Source organism: Eublepharis macularius, chromosome 8 (assembly GCF_028583425.1).
Source record: "Eublepharis macularius isolate TG4126 chromosome 8, MPM_Emac_v1.0, whole genome shotgun sequence".
Classification (NCBI taxonomy): Eukaryota; Metazoa; Chordata; class Lepidosauria; order Squamata; family Eublepharidae; genus Eublepharis; species Eublepharis macularius.
Genome location: NC_072797.1, coordinates 43,924,101 through 43,947,563, shown reverse-complemented (window position 1 = coordinate 43,947,563; position 23,463 = coordinate 43,924,101). Strand labels below are relative to the sequence as shown.

General features: G+C 40.5%; 1 protein-coding gene across 2 annotated transcripts; it reads left to right on the top strand.

Moving 5' to 3' along the window:
* Window positions 1-110: 110 nt before the first annotated feature.
* DHFR (dihydrofolate reductase) lies at window positions 111-21,962 on the top strand. 2 transcript variants are annotated; one of them, XR_008597531.1, is made up of 6 exons: window positions 111-272; window positions 1,367-1,416; window positions 2,443-2,548; window positions 5,810-5,936; window positions 21,213-21,324; window positions 21,550-21,663. XR_008597531.1 is itself a non-coding variant. In XM_054986923.1 (6 exons), the coding sequence occupies exons 1-6, from the start codon at window positions 187-189 to the stop codon at window positions 21,638-21,640; spliced, it is 576 nt and encodes a 191-aa protein (XP_054842898.1). In that variant the 5' UTR covers window positions 115-186; the 3' UTR covers window positions 21,641-21,962. The 2 variants fall into 2 exon arrangements, 1 of the variants encoding a protein (XP_054842898.1); XM_054986923.1 differs by having other exon boundaries at window positions 115-272; window positions 21,209-21,324; window positions 21,550-21,962.
* The last annotated feature ends 1,501 nt before the right edge of the window (window positions 21,963-23,463 follow it).

Sequence of the window (23,463 nt, the reverse complement as noted above, 5' to 3'; positions counted from 1 at the left end):
ACCCCAGCCCGGCCCCTTTACGACAGTGAAAGCGCGCGATGTGAGGCGGCGTTCGGGTTCCGCCTCTAAGAGCGCGGGGGAGATGTTTGGCGCCTGTGTGAGGAGGCGCGGTCTGTCGGTTGGCGGGCTGGTTAAGTACAAAGTGCAGGCGCCTAGACTGCAGTCTTGCAGTTTCAGGGAGAGGTCATGGCGCGCTCCTTCTCTTCCATCGCGGCTGTGTCCCAGAATATGGGCATTGGGAAGAACGGGCAGCTTCCTTGGCCCCCGCTCAAGTAAGAACTTTTATATATATATATATATATATTTATATATATACACACACACACGCAGAGATCGTTTCGGATGGGTAGCAGGAGGGAGACTGTAATACTAACCTTATATTGTCTGCGACCTGTAGGCTGATGGTTGCTCTCGGGAGCATAGTAGACTGGGAGCTGTAGTCCCTGGTATGCCTAGATCGAGAATGGGGTAGATTTCTCCTATTGAGAGACCCGTTTGAAGGAGGGATATTAACCAGTAAACCGTCACCTGAAGAGTTTCTTTAGAAGAAAGCATTTTTTACACAATGAATTTGGTTAATATCCCTCCTTCAAACGGGTCTCTCAATAGGAGAAATCTACCCACAAACACCTGCCTCTGTCTTAGCAAGAGTGCCCTTGACTAAAATTAAGAATCAGAAGCACCAATATGGATTTTGGATGTGGAATTACCTCCCAGAGTGTTTTAATGATCCCACCTCCCCTTCAGATCTCTTCTCAAGAACCACCTTTCCCAGAAACTTCTGCATGCTCCCTTCCCAATCAAAACTCCATGTATGTAGACAGAAGGAGCACTTATTCTTACCCTGTTTATCCCCATTTCCTTTTGTTGTTTTTTCGTCAACTTTTAGATTGTAATCATCTCAAGCCAGGGACCTTATTTCTTGTATTCTGTAAAGTGCCACAATGTTAAGTAAATACAAACAATTTCATTAGACAGAGGAAAAGGTTCAGTTAGCAGCAGTTTAAAAACTGCCTTATAAGTCAGCTGTGTTTTATAACTGTTTTGGAGGCCTTTTAAGAATGTGTTTAGAATCTCAGTCTTTTAAAACTGGGGAAGAACAAGACATCATTTATTATTGCTGTCCATAAAAGAGACATGGAAGGCTTGGGGAGATGATTTTATAAGATGCTCTGGACACTTTATGGATTTCAAATCACTTATTATGGAAACAGCAAAAGGGAGTCAACTACACCTGTGTGAGCTGCAGCAACAGAGTTTGACAAAGCAGCCTCTGTCCCAAAGCTGGGGAGGAGGAAACAGAGCAAGGGACAGAGCAGTGTCAGTGCCAATGAGGATGACATTAAAATATTTCTTTTTTTAACAGGAATGAGTTTGGATACTTTCAGAAAATGACCAAAACTTCTACACAGAAAGGTAATGTTGGTTAATTTTTCTTTTGTTCACTTTCCTTTTCCCCCAGGGTGTTAACTTAGTATGAGCAAAGTGTATCAGTAGATAAGATCAAAATTCATTCCCGTTTATCAATAAAATTAAGGTGAAAAGGTACCCAAAACTTTTCAAGTCTCATGATTTCTAAGCATATATGACTAAACTGGTGATTTTGAACTAATGAAGATAGCCAGGCTAAGGATTGTGCCAGAAAGCTACAAGCTGTTGATGAAGTACATTAGCTAAATGGAATTTAATTAGGGAAGTGAACTAGCACAGGGATTGCCACCTGCCATAGTTAAAGTAATTTTAAGGATATTGTATAAATGAACATTTTTATATTTTTACTTACGTTATCCTATGGCCTTGGTTTGTCTATCCTGAGCCTAATAAATACCAAGATACTGGAGTATAATAAAGTATGCTTTATCATCAAGAGTAAATGGTAGCAGTGGAACAGAGATTATTATCTAACATAAAATAGGTAAATTGCAGCCTAGGTTGGCAAGAGTATTCATCGAGTACATTGGAAATGTGGGATATGACTTCAAACAAAACACTGTTCTCCACATACCCTAAACAGTCCCTCATACTTAAATAATGATTTAGAGTGACAGTACTTTGCATACATTATGTAAAATTCCTTCATCAATTCTGCAAAGTAGGTCATTGTTATTATCCCCATATTGCTTGAGAGGGAGGGAAGTGCTGAGGTTTAGAGCATGGTGCGTGTCACCTAATGAGGCAGTATTTGATCCACGAACTTCCTGGGTCCCACATCAGTTCTTTACCTGCCCCAACTCTTGCATGATCATAGCAGTCTGAGATGCTGTACTGTGTATCCCTTGTCTTCTTATGACCACTTGTTATAACATTGCTCCGTTGCTTTGAATGGTATTACTTCAAAATGTTTTGAGGATTGTGACCCTGTTACTTAAACAAGGGATAAGGAAGTACGACCACTAGATGTCACTATATAATTACATTGAATATCTTTTCTGAATTATGCAGGAAAACAAAACGTAGTGATAATGGGTAAGAGGACTTGGTTCTCCATTCCTGAAAAAAACCGCCCTTTAAAAGACAGAATTAATATAGTGCTCAGCAAACAACTGAAGTAAGTACTATATTCTGGTAATCTTGGAGAGGGGTGTAACCATCTGTTTTAGTTAGAGACTGAATGATGTCAGAATGCAGAGTCTTTTTTTTCCCCTCTGTGGTACCTTCTATCCTGGAACAGGGGCATTGAGCTTAGAAGTTGTTACTGGTGGTGTTAGAAATAAATTCAGTGGAGGCAGGGGAGAGGAGACTAAGCTGTACCCCTCACCCTACCAATTTACTGTGGGATTCATTTCGAGCTCATGTATCAGGAAAGAGACAGAACTCCAGTGTGCTTCAAAAACAAGGCTGCAGCTTTACTGATTATAGAATATGCCGTAGCTGCAAGTATACGCCACACGCTGGCCAAGTCTTTTGATATTGATTGATCAAGAGAGAGCTTCAAGGGAGATCTCTGCCCCACCTCAGAAGACTTTAAGTTTTATAATCCATTCTTCTTTTATCACCACCTTTGCCTTCCTGTTGGAGTGTCTTACCATCTATTGGTTCTCACCCATCAATTCAGGTCTCATGGCTTGGAGGGGTGGTCGTGACTCACAGATTTTCTGTAACTTTGTGACTTTAACCATTGGAAGTGTGGTAAGCTAATTGCAATTAGCCATTGGTCATAGAAAATTTACAATTAACAAATAAAATATACAGTTGATATCAACTCCATAAACTCCAAGGACTACAAAATATGAATACAACTACAAAATATGAATACAACTACAGCAAATAATACCCTAGGATCCTAAGATACAGAAATATCTGTCCAGATTCCCTGCTAGTTGCCACCGATGCTCTTATCTTTCTTGCCACAACTGCAAATAGATGTTATAAGACACTTCTGCATCTGTATCAGATAGCAATATTGAAATTTTCTCAATCTCTGAGTATTGCTTTAAGCTATCTAAAATTGCTGCCAGAAATTTGACAGTGAACAGGCGAGGATATAGTGGGGTAGATCCTCTATTTCTTTAGAGCTGTATATGCAAACAACACAGCCTCTGTGACTGCCTCTCTTTCCCTTTCCAGTCAGTAGGCTAGAGGTCATCCTTCCAACTGGTGGTCTCTTTTACTTGTTCCAGGTCTTCATCTGGCCTGGATCTTGAGCCCACACTCAAACTTTCATTAATTCCCTCATCTGTTCAGCTCTCATCCACACCTAGTCAGGTCACTTACTTAAAAGTTACACAGATTACATGAGGTTTGTTCCTAAGTGGCTGGCTACACTTTATTAGTTGCGACATTTTCTGTTCTGTTCCTTTAATAGGAAGTTGAAACCAATGGCCAGCCAGTGTCACTTGCCACATGACAGAAAGATATTCCCAAGTTCTGCTGTTGCATGCTCTGTGGCTTCTTCAGAAAAACACAATTTTAAAAAATTGTTAGCTAAGAATCATAAATCTCATATGCCCCAAATCTATCTTTTGCAGTGGAAAGCATTGTCCAATAGTAATAATCATAGAGTTGGAAGGTATCTCCAGGGTCATCTAGTCCACCCCTCTGCTTGTTATAGATGGCAGTTTGACATCTGTCGGCATGTGAAGGTGGTTGTGAGGTTAAAAAAAGGATCTTTTTTCTTAAAAGTAGAATTTATTTATAGATACATAAACATGATGTTTGCAGAGTTTTTATAAGTGTATTGGTTTCAGAAAAGTTTTTAAGCTTGGTGGTTTCAAAGACCGTTTTATTGTGTGTGATAGTGTGTTCACAAGCCCAGTCACAGAGAATCAATTTTCCACACAAATCTTCTCTAAGAGAATAAACTTTACACAGACATAGATTCACTCAGGCCTTTCCACACAGCTTGCCTGAACTAGTTAGATCAATCGCTTGCTCAGATAGACACAGACTTCTCTCTCAAGAGCACACACTGTTTGCTTGACTTAGAATAATTTGTCTTTCTGAGAAACACACAGACTCTTTCAGAGAAACAGTTTCATTGAACTTGGCAGTGTAAATACTTTCTCGTAGAAACACACAAACATTTCAGGCTTCACACAGATTGCCTGACTGAACTAGAATAAAACCCCTTTCACATTTCCGTACAGTTTGCCTGCTTTGCCCAGAATAAATATTTTCTCTCAGAAACACACAGATGCTCTCAGGCTGCATACAGCTTGCCTGTTTTGATCAGAATGAACACTTTTCTCTCAGCTCTCTGACTAAAACTGCAGTTCATTGTGCCCCCGAAGTATAGTTACTATCCAGTCAGCTTATATTCCACTCACCCATCCAGTCCTCTCTTTCTCCAGAGGCCTACATTTAAATTAACAGCAACAACTTTAAAAAAAACCACTTTAGCAAGCAGAAATAAAATCTAAACTATTTAAATGCAAAACATTACACACAGCTTTTACTATAGCTTTTCAATTTCAATTCCCTTGACTTCATTGGGATGAATAAATCAAATTTAACTTGTTAATTAAAACGCCATTGACTTTCAGGATAACATTTATTTTTGATCTTTCAAACATAATATTAATCCTGCCTCAGATTGCTGGTCTTAATGTGATGCCATATAATCGTGATGGGTTTTTATTTTTTCTATCAAAAAAGAGAATGTACACCAGAGCTTTAACATAAGACATTTTTGTTGCAGCAGGAGAGGGGCTGTCTTTCAAGCAATATATTGCTCAGTTGAAGAGCACTATTAATTTTAAAAAGGATGACAGCAGGAAAAACCCTTGTGTAATAGCCACAAACAATTAAGATTGTCTAATGCATTTTTATAGTGTGTGCATCGTGTTAACCAGTTCAAAGAAAGTGTCCCTCTTAGGAAAAACAGAGATTTCATACTCATTCACCTCACATACCCAGAATCCTACTTTACTGTTGATCATATACCCAGTGATCCTGGGTACCTCCTGTATCTGGTTTACTTGCTGTTCCATTATAGGCTCTAGTGTTTTGGCCCAAATCTGGTTTTGGAATGGTTTCAAGCAAAGCAACCCAAGTAAGATCCTTGGAAGAGGAACATGGTAGAGAGAAGTTATTTTTCTAAAAACATGCATTTAATTGCAATTTCCTGTGTTTTGAAAACTTGAAAAAAGCTGTACTGAGAAATGGCATGCATGTACTAGGCAAATGTGGTTCATGTGAGTGGCTGTCACTGTGAGAGAGATGCTTGCATGAACATATACACTGAAGCCTACTTGCCTGGCTTCTCAAATTGTAATATCATCAAAAAGGTAAACTGTGTCTGTTCCATGAAGAATGAGAATGTTATGTTCAAATGAACTTGGAATTGAGACGTAATGTTTGTGTTTTCTAGGGAAACACCCAAAGGAGCTCATTTTCTGGCCAGAACTCTAGATGAGGCACTAGATCTTCTGGAATCACCAGAGTTGGCAACACAGATAGACATGGTGTGGATAATTGGAGGAAGTTCGGTTTACAAGGTATGGTTCAGACACAATATTGATTCTTTAAAATAAAATGATGGAATGCTGGTTATTTTATAATGGCTTGAGAACGGACAGTATATAAGAGGATATGAAAATTGTCGCAAAGCAGAAGAGAATTTTTTTGTGGTTTTATTTTTCATGGCATGTATGCAAATGTCAGCATATTGAACAAAGTCAGAATTACTTTATGCTACAAAGGGTACAAATAATGTTGCAAAAGTTTTTGTGCTCTAATTTCTTTTCCACTGCATTAGTCATGAGGTGGTGCAGTTAACAGAAAAGAGAAACAACTTTCATTAATCAGAACATGGCTTTATAATGTCGTTTTATTAATCTAGGAATTTTGAAAAGGATCTTCGTACAAATACTGAATTTATAAATGTTGGGTTTCCATGTTCCTAGCAAAAATGATTAGTTTTCAGGTCTTAAGCACATTTACTTAGAAATAGCTTTCATTACAATCGGTAGGAGTAGCTTCCAATAATAAATGTTTGATATTATAGAATTAGTATATTTCTGGGTTGTTTTCATAGCCCTTGAGTAGGACTCTAATGGTAAGACTTATCAAAATGTGCACAGTGCTTGATGAACTGCAACACAGTGGAATACAGGTCTTTTTAACCCATGGTCATCTCCAGATTTCTGTTAAATCACCTTTTCTGATACTGTGTTGAAGAACAACAAAAGAAAAACTTTTCAATATTTTTAGCTTGGTGTACTTTCAAATTTGAATGTTCTTATATTGAGATAGATGGCAGGGTGCTTTATATAGAAGAACAGCTATCTGATCAGACAAAAAAATGCTTGCTTTCACAAATATGTTTTTATAGTTTTTCCAAAATGTGCACTAATGGTTTGTGCCATCCCTAACCAATTTAAGTGCTGAGCTCCATTTTCTATCACTTTAAAGAGAATAGTACCCTTTAATGTTGTAATACTGAAAACAGTGGTGGCTTTTGTTTTTCACTTAACACTTTTAAAAAAATATTTTATTAATGTAAAACAGGAAAAAAATAAAAAAAAACATACAGAAGAAAAAGAAAACAGTGCTGGCTATAAAAACATTAATGGCAAATATATACCTAGGTGTCTGTAAAAGATTTCCAAATATCAAAAAAAAAAGTTCCATACCCAATTGCTTTCCGTATGCGATGCGTTCAAATGTTGGTAAGTTTATAAGGTCTTCAGTGCTTTACAGGAAGTGGGCTTTTGTCTTTTCAGTGTTGACGTATAAGTCTTTTAGCAATTGTAAGGACACAGAGGGTCCATTTCCGTTGACCATCGGTTAGATTCCAAGAGACAGGCAAGTAGTTTAACAGTACATTAACATCCTCAAAAATAAATGAGTTTTCTAACACAAAATTAATATGACTAATAATTTCTTCCCAAAAGGGCTAAATGACTAAACATGTCCAAAGCATATGTTTAAGAGATGCATTTTGTGAATTACACCGCCAACAGTTAGACACTGTGCTTAAGCCTTTAGTAAAAAGGTGCTGGGGTGTCCAGTATACCCTAAACATAATTTTTTGCTGAATAAGTTGCAACTTAAGATCCATAGTGGTAACAGGTATATGATTTAAAGCCTTATCCCATTGCTTTGGCAAAATTGGCTGTTCCAGATCATTATTCCATTCATCAATAAGATTCTGTGTATCATATTTATTAACCAACCTCAAATATTTATATACAAATATTGGGATTTTACATTTTGTAGTGATTCAATAAGAATCTCCAAAAGTGAGGGAGCTTCTGAAGCACTCAAAGCTGCCAGACCATATTTGGACACCAACAAATGTTGCAATTATAAATATTGCCATTTGGTAGAAGCTGGTAAATCATATTTAGACCTCAGTTGGAAAAAGAACTAATCATCACCATTACCTATCAATCACTCTAAAGTCAAAATTCCCTTATCTGTCCAATCCTTCCATGAGAAAGATTTCTTCCCAATTTTTAAATCTGGATTTGACCATAATGATAGTTTAGCATGTGAGAACAGGTCCCATTGATATTGTCATGATATTATGCACCATACTTCTCTAGCTGCAGAAGTTGTTGGAGGAACAACATCCATTTTAACATAAGACACTAATGCAGTCCACTTAAAAACTAGTTCCAAAAAAGAGGCCTCCAAAAGAGGCCAAGATGGATATTCCAATTGAGGGAATAATTTGTACATGCTAACAAATATGTCTGATAAGCACGAAGGTCTGGAAGACCAAACCCTCCTTCATTAAAGTTGCATCCTCTTTAAAGAAATCTCGGGGTAGTATTGAACTCCACATAAATTTCTGAAACAAACTAATGTTATGAATATATCTACAAGATATATAAAAAGGGAGTACACGCATAACATATATAATTCAAAGTATTATATTTATTTTGAGTGTATTTACTTTATCCCATAATTACAGGTTTCAGGTTGCCCATCTATCTAATTCCAAGTATATATCCAAGATCAGTATATTAAAATTCAATGAAATCATGTCCTTAATATTCCTTGGGATCAGTATTACAAAATAAGTAGTCGCATCTGGGCACCATCGAAATGTCCCTCTGTATTTACACTCTGTGATATATTTCTCCCAATGGCATCAATTCTGATTTTGTCCAATTAATTGAATAATAAGACAGATCAAACATAAATAAAAAATGAGAAGAGAAAGAAGACAACCTTGCCTAGTACCTCTTTCAAGAGGGAATGGTACAGAAAATATACCATTGGTCTATACCCTAGATCCAGGGAATGAATACAAAATTCTAATCCATTTCAAAAATTCATGAATCCAAATTTCCAATATATTTTGTCAAATGCTTTTTCAGCATCAAGTGAAAGAATAGTAACTTGATCAGATGTCTTTCTATTTAATCTCGTTCTATTTAATGTGACCAATCTAAGGCCTGTTCTGCATGGCACACTTAAATCAGTGCTTCCGAGTACTGGCGCCAGTGGTGCTGAATCAGCTCATGATTCCCGCGTTCGACACGATGCAACACAGAGTTGATTTGGTGTCTGATTTTTCTTTTCCAGACGAGTTTGGATGTGCCTGGAACTCCTTTTGTGGGCGTTCCAGCTGATATTCCCTCCCCCACCTTTTTTTTTTTAATCTAGAGCAAGCTTCGTGACATGGCAACATTTCAGTGCTGGAACACAGTGGGCATGCTCATCCCCTCCTCCTTTTGTCCCCACATTCACTGATTGGAATCCTGTGCCAGCCAGATGTTTTTAACAATTCTAGGTAACTGATTGGCTGCGGACTGGAGGCAAATGTGAGGGAAACCTGTAAAGAGCTTTTTCCTGCACCTACCAGTTTGCAGACTTCTGGTAGCCATTGCGGTTCTTTGTAATCACTCTAGTGTGTGTGGAATTGTCTCCTTGACAGTTTAGTGGGAGAAAGAATAGTTTCCAAAGCTGTCGTGCTGGCCTTGATCCAGCTAATTCTGCTCTGTCAGGCAATCAACTGATGCCTGCTCTACCTATCTGAGGAAGGTGGTGGCTAGAAAGTGGGCCTCCTGAGCTAGCAAGGCACTTTTGGGCATCAAACCTCCCTTTTTGAGTTGAAAGAGGAAGTCACAATGAGCAAGACAATGCAGGATCTTACTGCGGTGCCTGCCCTCTATTGCTACTGGGTCTGCCTGCAAAACAGCAACTGGGGGAACACCTTCGTGCTTCTGATCTGGGATCAATAACGGTGGCTGCAGAACTTCAAAATAACCTGGCAATCTTTTGAGGAAGTGGTGGCATCCTTCAAGATAATGGATGGATTCCAGTGGCTGGGATTTCCTCATTGCATAGTGACAGTGGACAGAACCCACATTTTTGATTCAGAGACCAAACGGGAGAGGTGACCAGTAAAATAACAGGAAAAAACCTGCTCTACACTTCTTCAGGGGACTGTTGACTGTACCGAACGGTTCATAGAGGCTGAGGTGGGCTGGAGTGGCAGAAATCACGATGTTGTTGTTTTCGCAAACTCCACTTTTTGCACTGTGATGGATGCTGGGGTGTTTGTTCCTGGAAATCCCACGTTGACTTTAGAGGGTGTCAGCTTCCCTGCACTCATTGTTTCAGATGCTGCCTACCCAATGCAGAAATGACTGATGAAGCCATATGGTCGCCCAAGAAACCTACAGGAGAAAAAATTTGACTATGCACTGAGTAGGGCATAGAACATAGTTGAGTGCTCGTTCAGGTGTTTGAAGGTGAGGTGGTGCTGTCTCTCGTCTCGTCTGACTGTCTCAGAGGAAAACGTAACCAGTATAATCACAGTCTGTGTAGAACTGCACAATGTGTGAGAGAGAAAGGGACACGCAGTGCTGCAGGACTACCAGCCCCCAGAGCCATGCTCCTACCCTGTAACTCCACAGATTATGTTCCACATGATAAACAGCACTTATTATTATTATTTATTTAATTTATAGTCCGCTCTCTCTGCAAGCGGGCTCAGAGAGGATGACAACAAAATTTAAATCTACATCAAAATTTTCCATTTAAAAATCATTAAAAAAATACAATTCAGTAAAAATCAGCACTAAGCAGCAGTCCATATTACCCAGCCCCATTAAAACATTTCTAAAACGTTTCTATGGATGATAGGAACAGCAATGGTCCAGCAGATGGAAAAGAGAAAAACCAGGAAGGGGTTACCTTCCTCCTCCCCTAGGTGGCCAGCCAGAAGGCTCATACATGGTCCAGCCTCAACCATATGCTTAGAGAATTGAGGAACCATATGCTTAGAGGAAAAAAAGAAAGTTTGTGACGTGCTGTCTAGATTTGTCTTTGAACATCCCATAAAGTTGCGGGGAACAGATGGGACTTGAACATTTGACTGTGGATAAATACGGTTGAATAGTCTACTTAGGGGGAAGCGGTGTTGTGATTTAACAGGCTACCCCAGTGGGCCTTGCAGTAAGATGGAGTGCTAGGAGCCTGCAGAACTGCCAGGCCTGCAAGAAACTTAAGAATCAGGCCAAATCCAAATTACTTGCCCTACAGCTACTGTTAACAAATAAACCATTAAGTTCAAGGGCACTGAGTTTTCTGTTCTTTTGTACACTACTCAATGTATGGCCACACTTTGCTGTTAATATAACGCTCTTTAATGACAAAACTTTACCAGTGGTGGTGTCGGAGTGGGAATTCCTAACATGTAGGAGGCAACCAATCAAGAGGTAATAAACATCCAAGACTAAAACCCTCCTTTGCTTGGCAAAAAAACCCTCTCTACAAGCAGTGAATCCCTACACAGAGGCCCATTGGGAGAGACACCCATCCACAAGCACTGAAGCCTTGTCCCTCCCCTTGGCAAGCACTCCCACAAGCACTGAAGCCCTCCCCCTCCCCCCCACACACTTGTCAGGGACTCCCTGCCCCTTAAAGGGGCAGGATGTGGGAGAGTTCCCTGAGTGGCCTTTGTGCATCTCAGCCCTCTTATATTCCTGGGACATGGCCTTGGTTTTCTGTGGGCACTCCATAGATATCCAGTTGAGGCCCCTTGCCACCATCTGCTTTGCAATTCTTTAAAAATATCAATATTTCGATGAGAGACAGCCAGCACCTCCTGCACCTTCTCCTTCCACCATATTTCCAGGAGACTGAGAGTCTCCTGCTTGCTCCTGGAAACTCTTCTTCCAACGGCAGCCTTCTGAGCCACTCTCTGATGTTGCTTGCTCAAAAGCGCGGCAGAAAGTGGTTCCTCTGCCAGAGTAAAATGTTGCCTGTCTGCCTGAGGAAACCTTTCAAAAGTTTGCTGCCGTTAGAACCAGCGTTTTCATTGGCCTCTCTGCGTGATGTGACTGTGTTCTGCTGAGGAGAGAGTGATCAGTTTTCCGTCTCCACAATCCAAAATGTTCCTTTAAAGAAAGGTAATATATGTAATCCCTGTAAACTGATTACTAGCATGGACTGTGGTTCGGGATGTGTGGAACTTGTGGTTAAATGTAGCAAGAATGGACATTACAGCCTTACACCTCTTTCCCCCCCTCCCCCACCCCCACAAGCTGGATCACTTGCTGGGGTTTGTGATGAGGCTTCTCCAAGGGCCACCTTTGGGATCAGAAACAGGTAACTGGGCCGTATGAAGCAAACAGTTCACAATTCACAACGCAGCCATTACAGACATGATGTTGCAACATTACAACCTTTCCCATGTTGTTTTTTCAAAAGGAGGAAGGGGGTGGTTTCCATCCAGTGGCCAGCCAATCAGCACCCAAGGGAAGAGAGAGAGTCAGCTAAGGACTAAAGATTTCTACATACATAACAAGACCCATCAAGGACAACTTAAAGGTGGATTTGGGAAAAAAGGCAGGGAAAATTTGATTCCGTATCTCAAGAGTCCTTTTCCTGTGCAGAAATCTGGACTTGAGGAGAAGCAGAACAGGATCAGAAATGCCTAAACAGACCATGTGGAATCAACCTAAGATTATCAGACTCTTGCCTACTTGGTATAAATTCTATCTGGTCTGCATATTCTAATAACATTTTGAAGTCTGTTAGCAAGAGTGGCAGTTAATATCTTAGCATCCACATTCGTCAAAGTAATAGGTTAAAAATTTGCACATTGATTGTGGTATTTGCCTGGCTTTGGAATGACAGTAATATTAGTATTCTGCAGTGATGCTGGCTAAACACCAGGTTTCAAAATCAAATTGTGCAATTGATATACTTTTGGAATTCAAAAGTCTGAAAAGGTTTTATATCATTCAATAGGGAACCTGTCTGGTCCTGGAAATTTACCAGTGTTCATATTCATTATCGCAGCCTTAATTTTATTCATATGCAAAGGTTCAGCAAGTAGCTTTTGCTGAGCTATGTCTAAATATGGCAGATCAAGGTAAGAGAAAAATGTTTCAAAGTCTTCTGATGGTTGGTTGTTGTGGGTTTTCCGGGCTGTATTGCCGTGGTCTTGGCATTGTAGTTCCTGATGTTTCGCCAGCAGCTGTGGCTGGCATCTTCAGAGGGGTAGCACCAAAAGACAGAGATCTCTCAGTGTGAGAGATCTCTGTCTTTTGGTGCTACCCCTCTGAAGATGCCAGCCACAGCTGCTGGCGAAACATCAGGAACTACAATGCCAAGACCACGGCAATACAGCCCGGAAAACCCACAACAACCATCGTTCTCCAGCCGTGAAAGCCTTCGACAATACATCTTCTGATGGTTCTTTGCCCTTACTATACAGTTTAGAGTAAAACTTTTGAAACTGTTATAATAAATTTCTAGCTTTATACCATATGCTGTTGTGCTATAAAAAGGTTTTAGAACCTGTTGCTCTATTGATCATTGTATATACATATATAAATGCTGCCTGTAGCTTTATGTATTTAATGGTAAAGACTTTCCAAGAACCTTCTGTTCATTAAGGTAAAATAAACTAGTTGGCATTATGATTCTAGATAAGCACCTCAATACAAACTTCAAATAATATTTTAATACAGATATCAAGGGTGGGTTATGCTGAGTGATGAGGATTGCTGAAAAATTTCCATTATACTATGAATGTGTGTAGGTAGCAAATTATGGATACTGAATACCTGTTGGCAATTGAAATGAATCATTTTATTTTATGTAATCCATTAGGAGTAGGGATTTGCTTTAATGTTACTGTGTTAGTGCGTTAATAATGTGGGTCTGTAGTATTTAAAAGACCTGTGTTAGATAATGTATGGCCTAGAAGTCTCCCAATAAAAGTCTTGCTGTTCCAGTTTATATCCCAAGACATATATTTCATACTGTTATCCCTTTAAAACAACTAGCTTCTTAAACCTGGATTAAAATATTTTATATTGCTTATGGTAAGCGTATAAAAACTGGAAAATCCTGCCTCTGCAGAGACCCAGATTGCAGTGGGGACGGTGCTGGGTTAGATCCAGGATTCCACAAGTGAAATGGAGTTTTTGGAGGGGATCTTTGCTGACCACTTCCCCCCCCCCCCCATCCAAACCCCTGCATGCCCCCAAAAGTATTCTTGAAGGTCAGAAGGCCCTTGGGATTAGAATAGTGTGAGGTGGTGCTGTAGTAAGAAGAAGAAAGCTAAGAACATAATTCCTCCCTCCTTGTACAAGCTCTGTTTTTGGATTTCTCAAAATGTCCATGTATGTTTCCTTGGAAGTAGTACAGGATTTTAAAAATGTGGCTGATACAGGGTTCCTTTCTCTTGACCTGTGGCCAGGGCTTATTACTACCCTCTCCAGGGCTGAGTGACATCATTTAGGAGTGATGCTGCAGTGGTCAATTCTTTGGCCTTCCTCTCTTACTCGTTGCAGTAACAGATTGCAGTTCTGCTCGTTCATTCTACAGAAGGAGAGTGGCAATTGGCAGACGCAGAATGGAAGTAGTTGCTTCTGCATCATACCGTACTGCCTTGTAAAAGGACTCCAGGTCAGGAGCCATCTTTCCTACCTGTGCATAGAAAGTGAAGATATAAGTATGGCCATGTTTTTCCCCAACTCTAGCTCATTTCATTGTGCCTTGTGCAAGGGAAGCTCCTGAAACTGTGTTCCTACTTTCATCTTTAACTTTATGGCATAGCCCTACAATGAACCAATAAACCATTGTTTATTTACTTACTTCATGTATAATCTGCCTTTCTTTCTGAGATTCAAGGTGAATTACACTATTTAAAATAATGCAATAAGATCAGTATTATAAACAACCAATAGAGCAATAAAAATGAATTACAAAGTTAGAAAAAATCAACAAAAATAGCATAATATATAGTGTGAACAAAGCAATGAAAACTGTCTAGAATTTCGTCCATAACTATAACCCAGTACATGCTAACTAAAGCATACCATTTTCTTCCACAAATTGACTCATTTCCTTCCCAGCATTTCTGTGTAAGGTGTAGTGATTCTAGACATACGTAATTTGCTATATATCCATGTAGTTTCTGACACAGAGTAGTGTTCCTATAAGGACTGATTGCCTAATCAAAAGTACCTTTCATGTAGGAAAAAAATACAGTATGCTAGTGCTGCTTGATTATTTTCCAAATAGTTGACGCTGTCATGGTATTTTCAGACATTGTTTTGTTTGTCCTCCATGATTGTTCTCTGGTATCTGCAAATCAAAATCCCTCCTTTCTATGAAACAAAGTTTTGCATTCTGGCAGTATCACAGGCACATGAGGCAGTACAACGTGCTAGACATTCAATCTGTTTTATTTTCCTATCTATCTACACAATTTTGCAGCATTAATACCTAAGAATAATTCTACATACAGAGCTCGCAGAATGCAGTTACCATGTGAGACAATAGGTGCTGGATCCTCCTAAGTTTAGTACAGTGGCCCTGGGCTTTCTCTTCCTCCTCAGTTTGTTTTTCTTTATCCTTGAAGATAGGTAGGTTTACTATGGCCTAAGCATTTATAGACAAGGTCCTGCTTCAGCAGATGCTTGGAAATAATAAGCTAGTGTACACATACAACGTGTGAAAGTGCATGGAACTACAGATTGCTTATGAAACATGAAATATTGGCAAAACATAACATTGACTAAATTCAACCACTTCTACAAAACTGTGTTTATTTGTCACGTCCATAAATCCAACAGTTTGCTATGTTCCCACAGGGAATATGATTGAAGATCTTCTGATTTTTTTTCCCCTTGGAAATCTGAATCAAATTATATTTTATTATGAAGTTGGCATGTAAGCACCTGAGTTCTTTTCCTGATTAACTGGGATTTGTATGGATTCTGGCTGGTGCAGATGCATCATGGCAAATTAAGAGTCTGATTCAGAGTGTTTAAAAGTAGGAAGTCTTCAATCATTCTGCGTGTTTAAGGAAAGGAGTGAGCATGTGAACATGCAACAAGCTGTTCATGGTACACAGGAGTTTGATGCAAACTTCTGAAACCAGGAAGCCTTGCTTCGTGTACAGAGCACAATTGAAGGGCAAGTGCAAGCACTGTAGCAAACACAGTCCGTGCCTGTCATAATCAAACCAGAGGTGTGTCGTTATGTCTGAGTACAACCAGTGTGGGAGTTCTGGAAAAATATATTATCAGTTTGCTGATGTCATTTATGTAAAAGAGTATTCTTAGCTTTTTATTTCATATTGTCTTCCAAGATAGGAATTTTCTGTTGAGAAATGGTATTTGTCATTTGTAAAAAAAAAACGCTAGTATAGGTTTTATGAAAATATGAAGACTAGCAGAAAGCACTGGTTTGAAGGTATTGATGGTGGTTAGATCTCCTGAACCATGATTTCTCTAAACAGTAACAAACAATGTGGTTGTCAAGGCTACTTCCTGCATTAAGGCACAGCATTACCTGAGCACGTTTTGATTAATACATTGTGCAAAGAATTACTCATTTGGCAAGAGAACAAGAGGAGGTGTGATGTTTAGCTTATCAGTCATTGAACAATGGAAAATTGAAGCTTTTTGCTCTGCACTCAGAAAATATTTTATTCTGCCTTTAATGTCCAAGATTAAATAGAAGTATTCAAAAGAACATATTTGACTGTATTTAGCAAGGCTTTCTGTTTTTTCCTATATATCTTACATTAATTCAGAACCATTTATTAACACTTAGTTATTGTGGGTAGTTTATAGCATATTATTAACTGCTTTTTAATGCCCTTACAAGGGCAGCATTCTTTTTTATATACTGCAACCGCTGCTCTAACAGAGCTTGGAGTGGAATAGATCCAGAGAAGTTAGCTGTGTTAGTCTGTAGTCGCAAAATAGTAAAGAGTCCAGTAGCACCTTTAAGACTAACCAACTTTATTGTAGCATAAGCTTTCAAGAACCACAGTTCCTTACTTGAAAGCAAAATGTCACAGAAAACTTAAGATTTTAGTATGTTTCTTTCCTGGCAACATTGCCTGTGCTTCTGTCATATTGATACAAATTGGGGTTGCTCCCCATTCATTTTCAAATTTTGCATTTTGTCTGAAATTGGTTTTTTGTTGATCTTAGTATCCTTCTTTTCCCATTAATGCTTAGTAAGGCAAAATGTATGTATGTTGCATTGTGAATTTCTCCACTTTATAGGCAGTTGCTTGCTGAGTTTGGGGATATCAGGACACAATAATGCCACATTACACGTTTCCATTTTTCAGTGTTAACAGGAAGGTGGTGGAAGAGACAACACAGAGTTCCTACTTTCAGTAGGGGCCTCATATCAATCATAATAGCCTAAGAGGATGAATTTGATGTAGCTTCTTCCTGTATCTGAAGCAAAGCAATGCTATATTAGATACAGGTAGTCCCCTGTGCAAGCACCGAGTCCATGGAGGGACGTCATGTCACAACATTTTCTTGGCAGACTTTTTGTTACGGAGTAGCTTTGCCATTGCCTTCCCCAAATGCTATACTAACTGACTGAAAAAAGAAGCCACAGTGATGACCTTTGAATCCTCCATAGGTGTATGGGAGCTGTGTCTAACTGACTCAGAGCCAAGCTACAAGTGACGCCTGACACAGGTTGGACACTTGTCAGCTTCCCTCAAGTTTTGATGGGAAATGTAGGCATCCTGGTCTTGCAGCTGTAATGGAGAGCCAAGCTGTAAAACCAAGACGCCTACATTTCCCATCAAAACTTGAAGGAAGCTGACAAGTGTCCAACCTGTGTCAGGCATCACTTGTAGCTTGGCTCTTAGTCACATGCATGCATCTTGTCGCTCTTCCAATGAGGGTGGGGGTGGGAAAGACTCATGCAATCAGTCCTACCCATATGGCTTAGATGCAGTTCTCAGCCATGTGGTATCTGTACTTGAATAAGTGGCTTCCACATGGTTAGAAGAATATTTAAAGGGAACAAGATTCCTGTTAGGCTCTCTTTTTTCAAAATGAACATTGACAGTCAAACATAACCAATAGTTTGATCTGCTTTGAGCAAATCAGAAATGCAGTGTTAGCTGTAAACTGGACTTCTTTCTACTGTTCGAAAATTTTTAAAATTATTTCTAAATAAGTCATGACTCAGGACCATAAAGCTATTGAACATCTACTACCAAAGAAACCAAATCCCCACAGAAACTACTACTTGATTGTTATCAGTTTATGCAGGGCTTCGTGGTTTTGATGGAACCAAAGTATACAACATGAAGAGGTTCTCCAATACAGGTGCCATTAGTGTTAAGCGTCCTTATGCAAAATGGCTGTGTTTCTGGATCAACTTGAAGTAAAACAGTGCTGATAATGAAGGTTCTGGGACTACAGCAACATTACAAATGATAGTGTTATAGCATTAGCACTCTGGTTCCAAATACTGCACTTTTCAATCACCATACTCAAGAATCAGGTCTTTAAAACAATATGTAGTTTTAAATTAAAAAATGCATACATGATATTATTTTTGAAGTAGTCTGAAATGAACAGTCATCTCTTATTCATATGAGCAAGCATATTAATTTGACGTTCTCTTAGAAAGAATTATAAAGAGGGAAAAAAGGTTAAAGCATGACTCACAGATGGAGTCAAAAGTCATAAAACCAGTCTTCTGTGTTTTAAGCACCTTTTAAGAGGTGCTTGCTAAGAGGGAAGGGGGGGATTTGAATCCTTTTTGATGAAATGAAGGAGGCTTAAAGTGAGGATTGTAGAAACATATTAGCCATGTTAGATACTGAGCTACAGAATGTGAATCAATGGGGGCAGAGATTTTCCAGGATATCATGGAGCGTGTGTGTGCGTGCGGGTGGGGAGGACGGACGACGGGGACGGGACACAGAAACAATGAAATGATAGTATAACTTCTGCAGTTTACCTATATCAGTAAACCAAATATGTGCAATTAATTGTAGGGGTTTTTCTTCCTCGTTATTTTAAGATGCGGGTTTTATGAAGGATTTCTGCCTGAAATACTGGAAACAATAATTCAAGAACAAATGCTTTTGAGGGTTAATTAGCATTTTCTTGTACTTGAAATTTGAGCAGAATGAATTACTTCTGAAAACTCTGTAGTATGTACACTGATCTAAAGTAAATGCTATAGAAACTCATTTATCTGGAGCCCCTTTTTGTAGCAGAATATAATACTACTTTGAAATTTGTGTTTCATATTTGGCAATTAGTCACATTCATCGCTGAATTTGCAAGAACCATGTACTCGGCTGTTACCCAAATCATTAAACTGTTGAAGTGTCTTGTTCCTTTTAAGTTCAGCTGCTCCAACTGACTTAAATGAAAGCATCTTGTTCTAACTGCTGCAGAATATTTAAGAAACACAGTTTTACACAAATGGGGGGCAGGAGTTGGAACAGAGACAGCGCAATAAAACTCAGATAAATCTGGAGTTTGTAAGAGGCTTGAGATTTAAAAATGATGTAGGAATAGAGCCCATTAAAAGTCAATTTGAAAAAGTAAACCAGATGACTTTTCTGCACTATATTCAGGGTCAGTATGAAGCACTCTTATGAAAGTTCCAAAAGAACGATCAGTTCTTATATCTGCCAAGTTGAGCACTAACTTACCATCTCATCTCGCTATCAATATAGACTGTTAAGATTCCTGTTCAGAGCAGCTTCCTTTCTGAAGTTTACATCTACGGGTATAATTCTTAATATTTGCTTCTCAGATCCTACTTGTATATAGCAAAGGCAATATATCAAATGACAACTGGCAAATTGAGCCAATGGTGAGGGAGCAGCTGCTGTGGTTCTGTTGCTGGGTTTGGCTACTACTTAGGTAGGAGACTGGAGAACCAATGCTACTTTCTTAGATGAACAGCCACACCTGTGAGGTTGGAACTCGGGAGGTGAACCAGGGCTTTCCCTTGACTTTTCTGGGCCCCACAAAGCTATGGAAGTAATCCCAGACAACAAAGGGCACGGGCACTGTAGGAGCTGCCTTCTGTGAGGGGCTTGGGCCAGTCACATCATGTTAGGGCAGGGGGGTGGGGACAGAAAGAGATGCCTATGAGAGAAGGGTTTGAAATGGCAACACCCTGGCATGCACCTCTATCTCTTCCTCTTGCCACCTCTAGCCTTTCCTCCTGCCTGTCTTTGGAAGGCCTGCTGCTGGACTCTGGAAGAACCACAGAAGAGGCTTCGCTGAGTCTCTCTAGTTCCTCTGTGTTCCTGGGGCGAGTTTGAGAGCTGGAAGACTTGTTCCCCAAGCTTACCCCAAAGACTCCTCAGGCTGCTGCTCCCCCCACAAACACACACTGCTGAATCACAACAGCTGGAGGAGGGGCAGCCTGGGCAGCAGATACCTGTGCAGAGCCAGCACTTGCTGGCGCCTTTGCAGGCTGTGCTCCAGCAGCAGTCTCAATGAAGGGGGGCTTCAAGCAGGCCTCTTCATTAGAGCACCCCAGTCAGAATGTTCAGAGTGACTGTGGGGCAGGCCTTCGCAACAGGTGAGGGGAAAGCCCCGGCCCCTCCCCAGCCACCCCTCCCTCTTCATTTATCCAGGTCTCTGTGATATATACCAGGTTGACCTGGATACCATGGATGCTTTGTTTTGAACTGGCTTGACATTCAGCAGTAGCACTTGTAGGTAATCAGCCAGATTACCAGGGCTCCTTTGGTTGAGGGAAGGACTGGAAAACTGGATGGGCACAACCTGTTCCAGTTCAAGATACAAAAGCAGCATTAATTGACTTTAAAAGCTGTTTTTATTTAGAGATATAAAAGCGGGCTGATGTGCTCCTGCATCTTCCTAAATAGAATTTAGTCTCTCTAGCAACAACTCTCATCACATGATCTTGTACACTTACCCATGTGGGGAAATAATGTAATGGGATTGTAACTGACATAGCTCCAGCAGGACATGCTTCTTCAGGGGGAGAGAGAAGCTGGTGCTGCATGGCTGGCAGCAAGCCAAGAGGAGGGTCATTTGGTGACCTCTGGTGCTCCCCCTCCAGTCTCCTAAGATGGCACTAGTGTGCTGGGAGGGAGCTACAGAAGGCAAGGAAGATGGTCCCTCTGCTGGGCAGCCCTTTTCCATAATGGAGCATATCAGGTCCCACAGGCTGCATATATTGTCTTCTTGGACACCTATCTCTGCCATAAAGCCTGCATAAAACATTTTGTCGTCTTGGGCCAAATTCTCTCTTGGTTTGACATTGGATTAAATGCACTTCCATCTCAGATGTGCAAGCGGGCTTAGGAGAAACCGCAGAGATAGTGGTCGTCTTCATTATCTGTTTATGAGCTTCCAGAGGGTGGCCAGTGCTGGACACAAAATGCAGACTAGATGCAACTTTGTCTGTTCTTACACTTTGTCTTCTGTAAATAATAAACTATCCATCTATAATACCCAATGAACAAAGCGGGGGGGATGGGGAATCTTCATTTATCATGTTTGTTTGTTTTTTTAAGGCAGCATTGGAAAAGCCAGTTCCTCAGCTGCTGTTCTTGACGAGGATCTTCCAGTACTTTGAAAGTGATATATTTTTTCCAGAAATTGATTTAACACAGTTCAAGCTTCTACCAGGGTAAATATCACTGCTACAGTATTATCTTTTATTCAGTTTACAATTAATGACAAGACAAAATATTTAACTAGCATATATATACTGATATAATCTCAGAAGGAAAATATTTAGATGAACATGATGTGCAAGACAATTGCTTTATTTCCAGTTAATTGGACTAATGGTCTTTATTAAAGAATATGATGATTTTATTACAGTATATGTAATTTTCTCTTTCTTTTCCAGATACCCAAGTGTGCCTACTGGTATTCAGGAAGAGAATGGCATTCAGTACAAGTTTGAAGTGTATGAAAAGAAAATCTGTGAAAACGTATGAAGTTTCTTAACTCATAATAGGATTCTGCAGTGCATTTTATAGCATGGTCACAGTTTCACAAAAATAAGCCCTTCTGAAATAAAGCAGACTTGCTTCTTAACATGTGCTGTAAAACATGTTCTTTCTCAAGCACACTGACATTCTCTAGCACTTTCCATCCCCTTCCTCCTTCTAGACTAGTGTTAAATACTCTTGGTGGTGATGCTTCATTACTGTAAGTGCAGTGCAATGGGACATTGTTTGGACATGGCTATGTTGAGATGAGTTTTGAACATGTGAGCTTTCCATACTTCTAGTGAAAAATACATTCCATTATAACTGACAGATTGTGTCTTGATCTCTTTTTTCATTAAGATTCTGAATGCTGAATTTAGTCCACTTCCTGTGATATGCCCACTGATTTGCTCTCTACAGCTTAAATGTCCAAGTAACAGATGTCCAAGGATCATTGGTTATTACAACAAACTATCAAAGTTATGGAGAAGACGTTAGGTGTAAGTTATAGGTCAGTGGTTTCCAACATAGAGCCCATGGACACCATGGCACCCAGTGATGTGTTCACTGGTGCCTACTTGTTTCTTCCCCAAAGCATCTCTTCTTTGAAGCCAAGAACCAGTCCTGATTTTTCTCCACTGGAATAGGAGGTGTTTCAAAAGAGACCATGAGGTATTTCCTCCATGTCTGTAGGGAGCACCAATCTGGAAATAGCAGCATCCATTGTGAAACCTTCCAAAATTTTGTGTTTAGATTCAGCTCTGCTCCATGGCAGCCATTATGTTGTGGCATCCAATATCTTTTCTCCAAGTTCCTCCAATGTTGAATGGTTTATCATACTTGGGGAGCCTGACTATAACTTATAAGCGTTTTGTTTAACTCCAACATACCTCTTCTGTTTAGTATCTATCTACTTCCCCATTACACAGGCAGTTGGTTTTAATCTTGACTAGAGATGGGCACGATCCGCATTACGATCAAAAAAACCCCACAATAATGGTGATCACGTGATCGTGACCTGGCGGATCGTGATCGTCCACGGCCAACGATCCAGCAATCGGGAGAGGCCTGGATCGTTGCGTTCAGGCTCGGATCGGGGATCCAGACACTCAGGCGCCAGAAATCTATTCCCCTGGCAACGGAGCCAGGGGAAAGCCTGAGCTCTGTTTGCCCTCCTTCTGTCGCCCTGGAAACCCGAATGGAAGCCCAGCTTTCCTTGATCAGCAGGGCTTCCTTTCAACCACGGAGCAGCAAAGCAGAGAAGACACCCAGGGGAGGGAGGGGGAAGGGGGTGTTCTGTAGCCATGGGCACTCCAATCTCATCCCTGCAAACCCTGATAGGCAGCTCTGACGGCCAAACAGACCTCCTGTGTTGCTGAATGGGACCTGAGGGGAGGCGGCTCGTTGCCACTTCCCCAGGCCCGGCAGCGGCCGCCAGCACCCACCATTCATGTATCGCTGGGAATACCAGCGCGCTCCAGTTTGGCCTGGCGGGCAAGCACATGGGTGGTGCCGCCGGCGAGCGGCCAGACCCCCTGCCTCCCCGTGCCCGCCAGCCGGCACCATCCACCTTCCCACATAATACCAGCGTGCCCTGCTTTGGCCTCCACGATCACAATCCACGGCTCGGGAACGGGAGATGATCGGCGTGGATCGTTATTTCGGGATCGTCGTCAGCGCCGATCCACAATCCGCTGGATCATTAAAATTTTTTGGATTGTGCCCATCTCTAATCTTGACTGCTAAGCACGTACTGTGTAACTGCTTGGAATGGCATTGTTAGAATATTAGCCTTACAGATTTTAAAAGGTTGTTTCAGAGTCAAATCA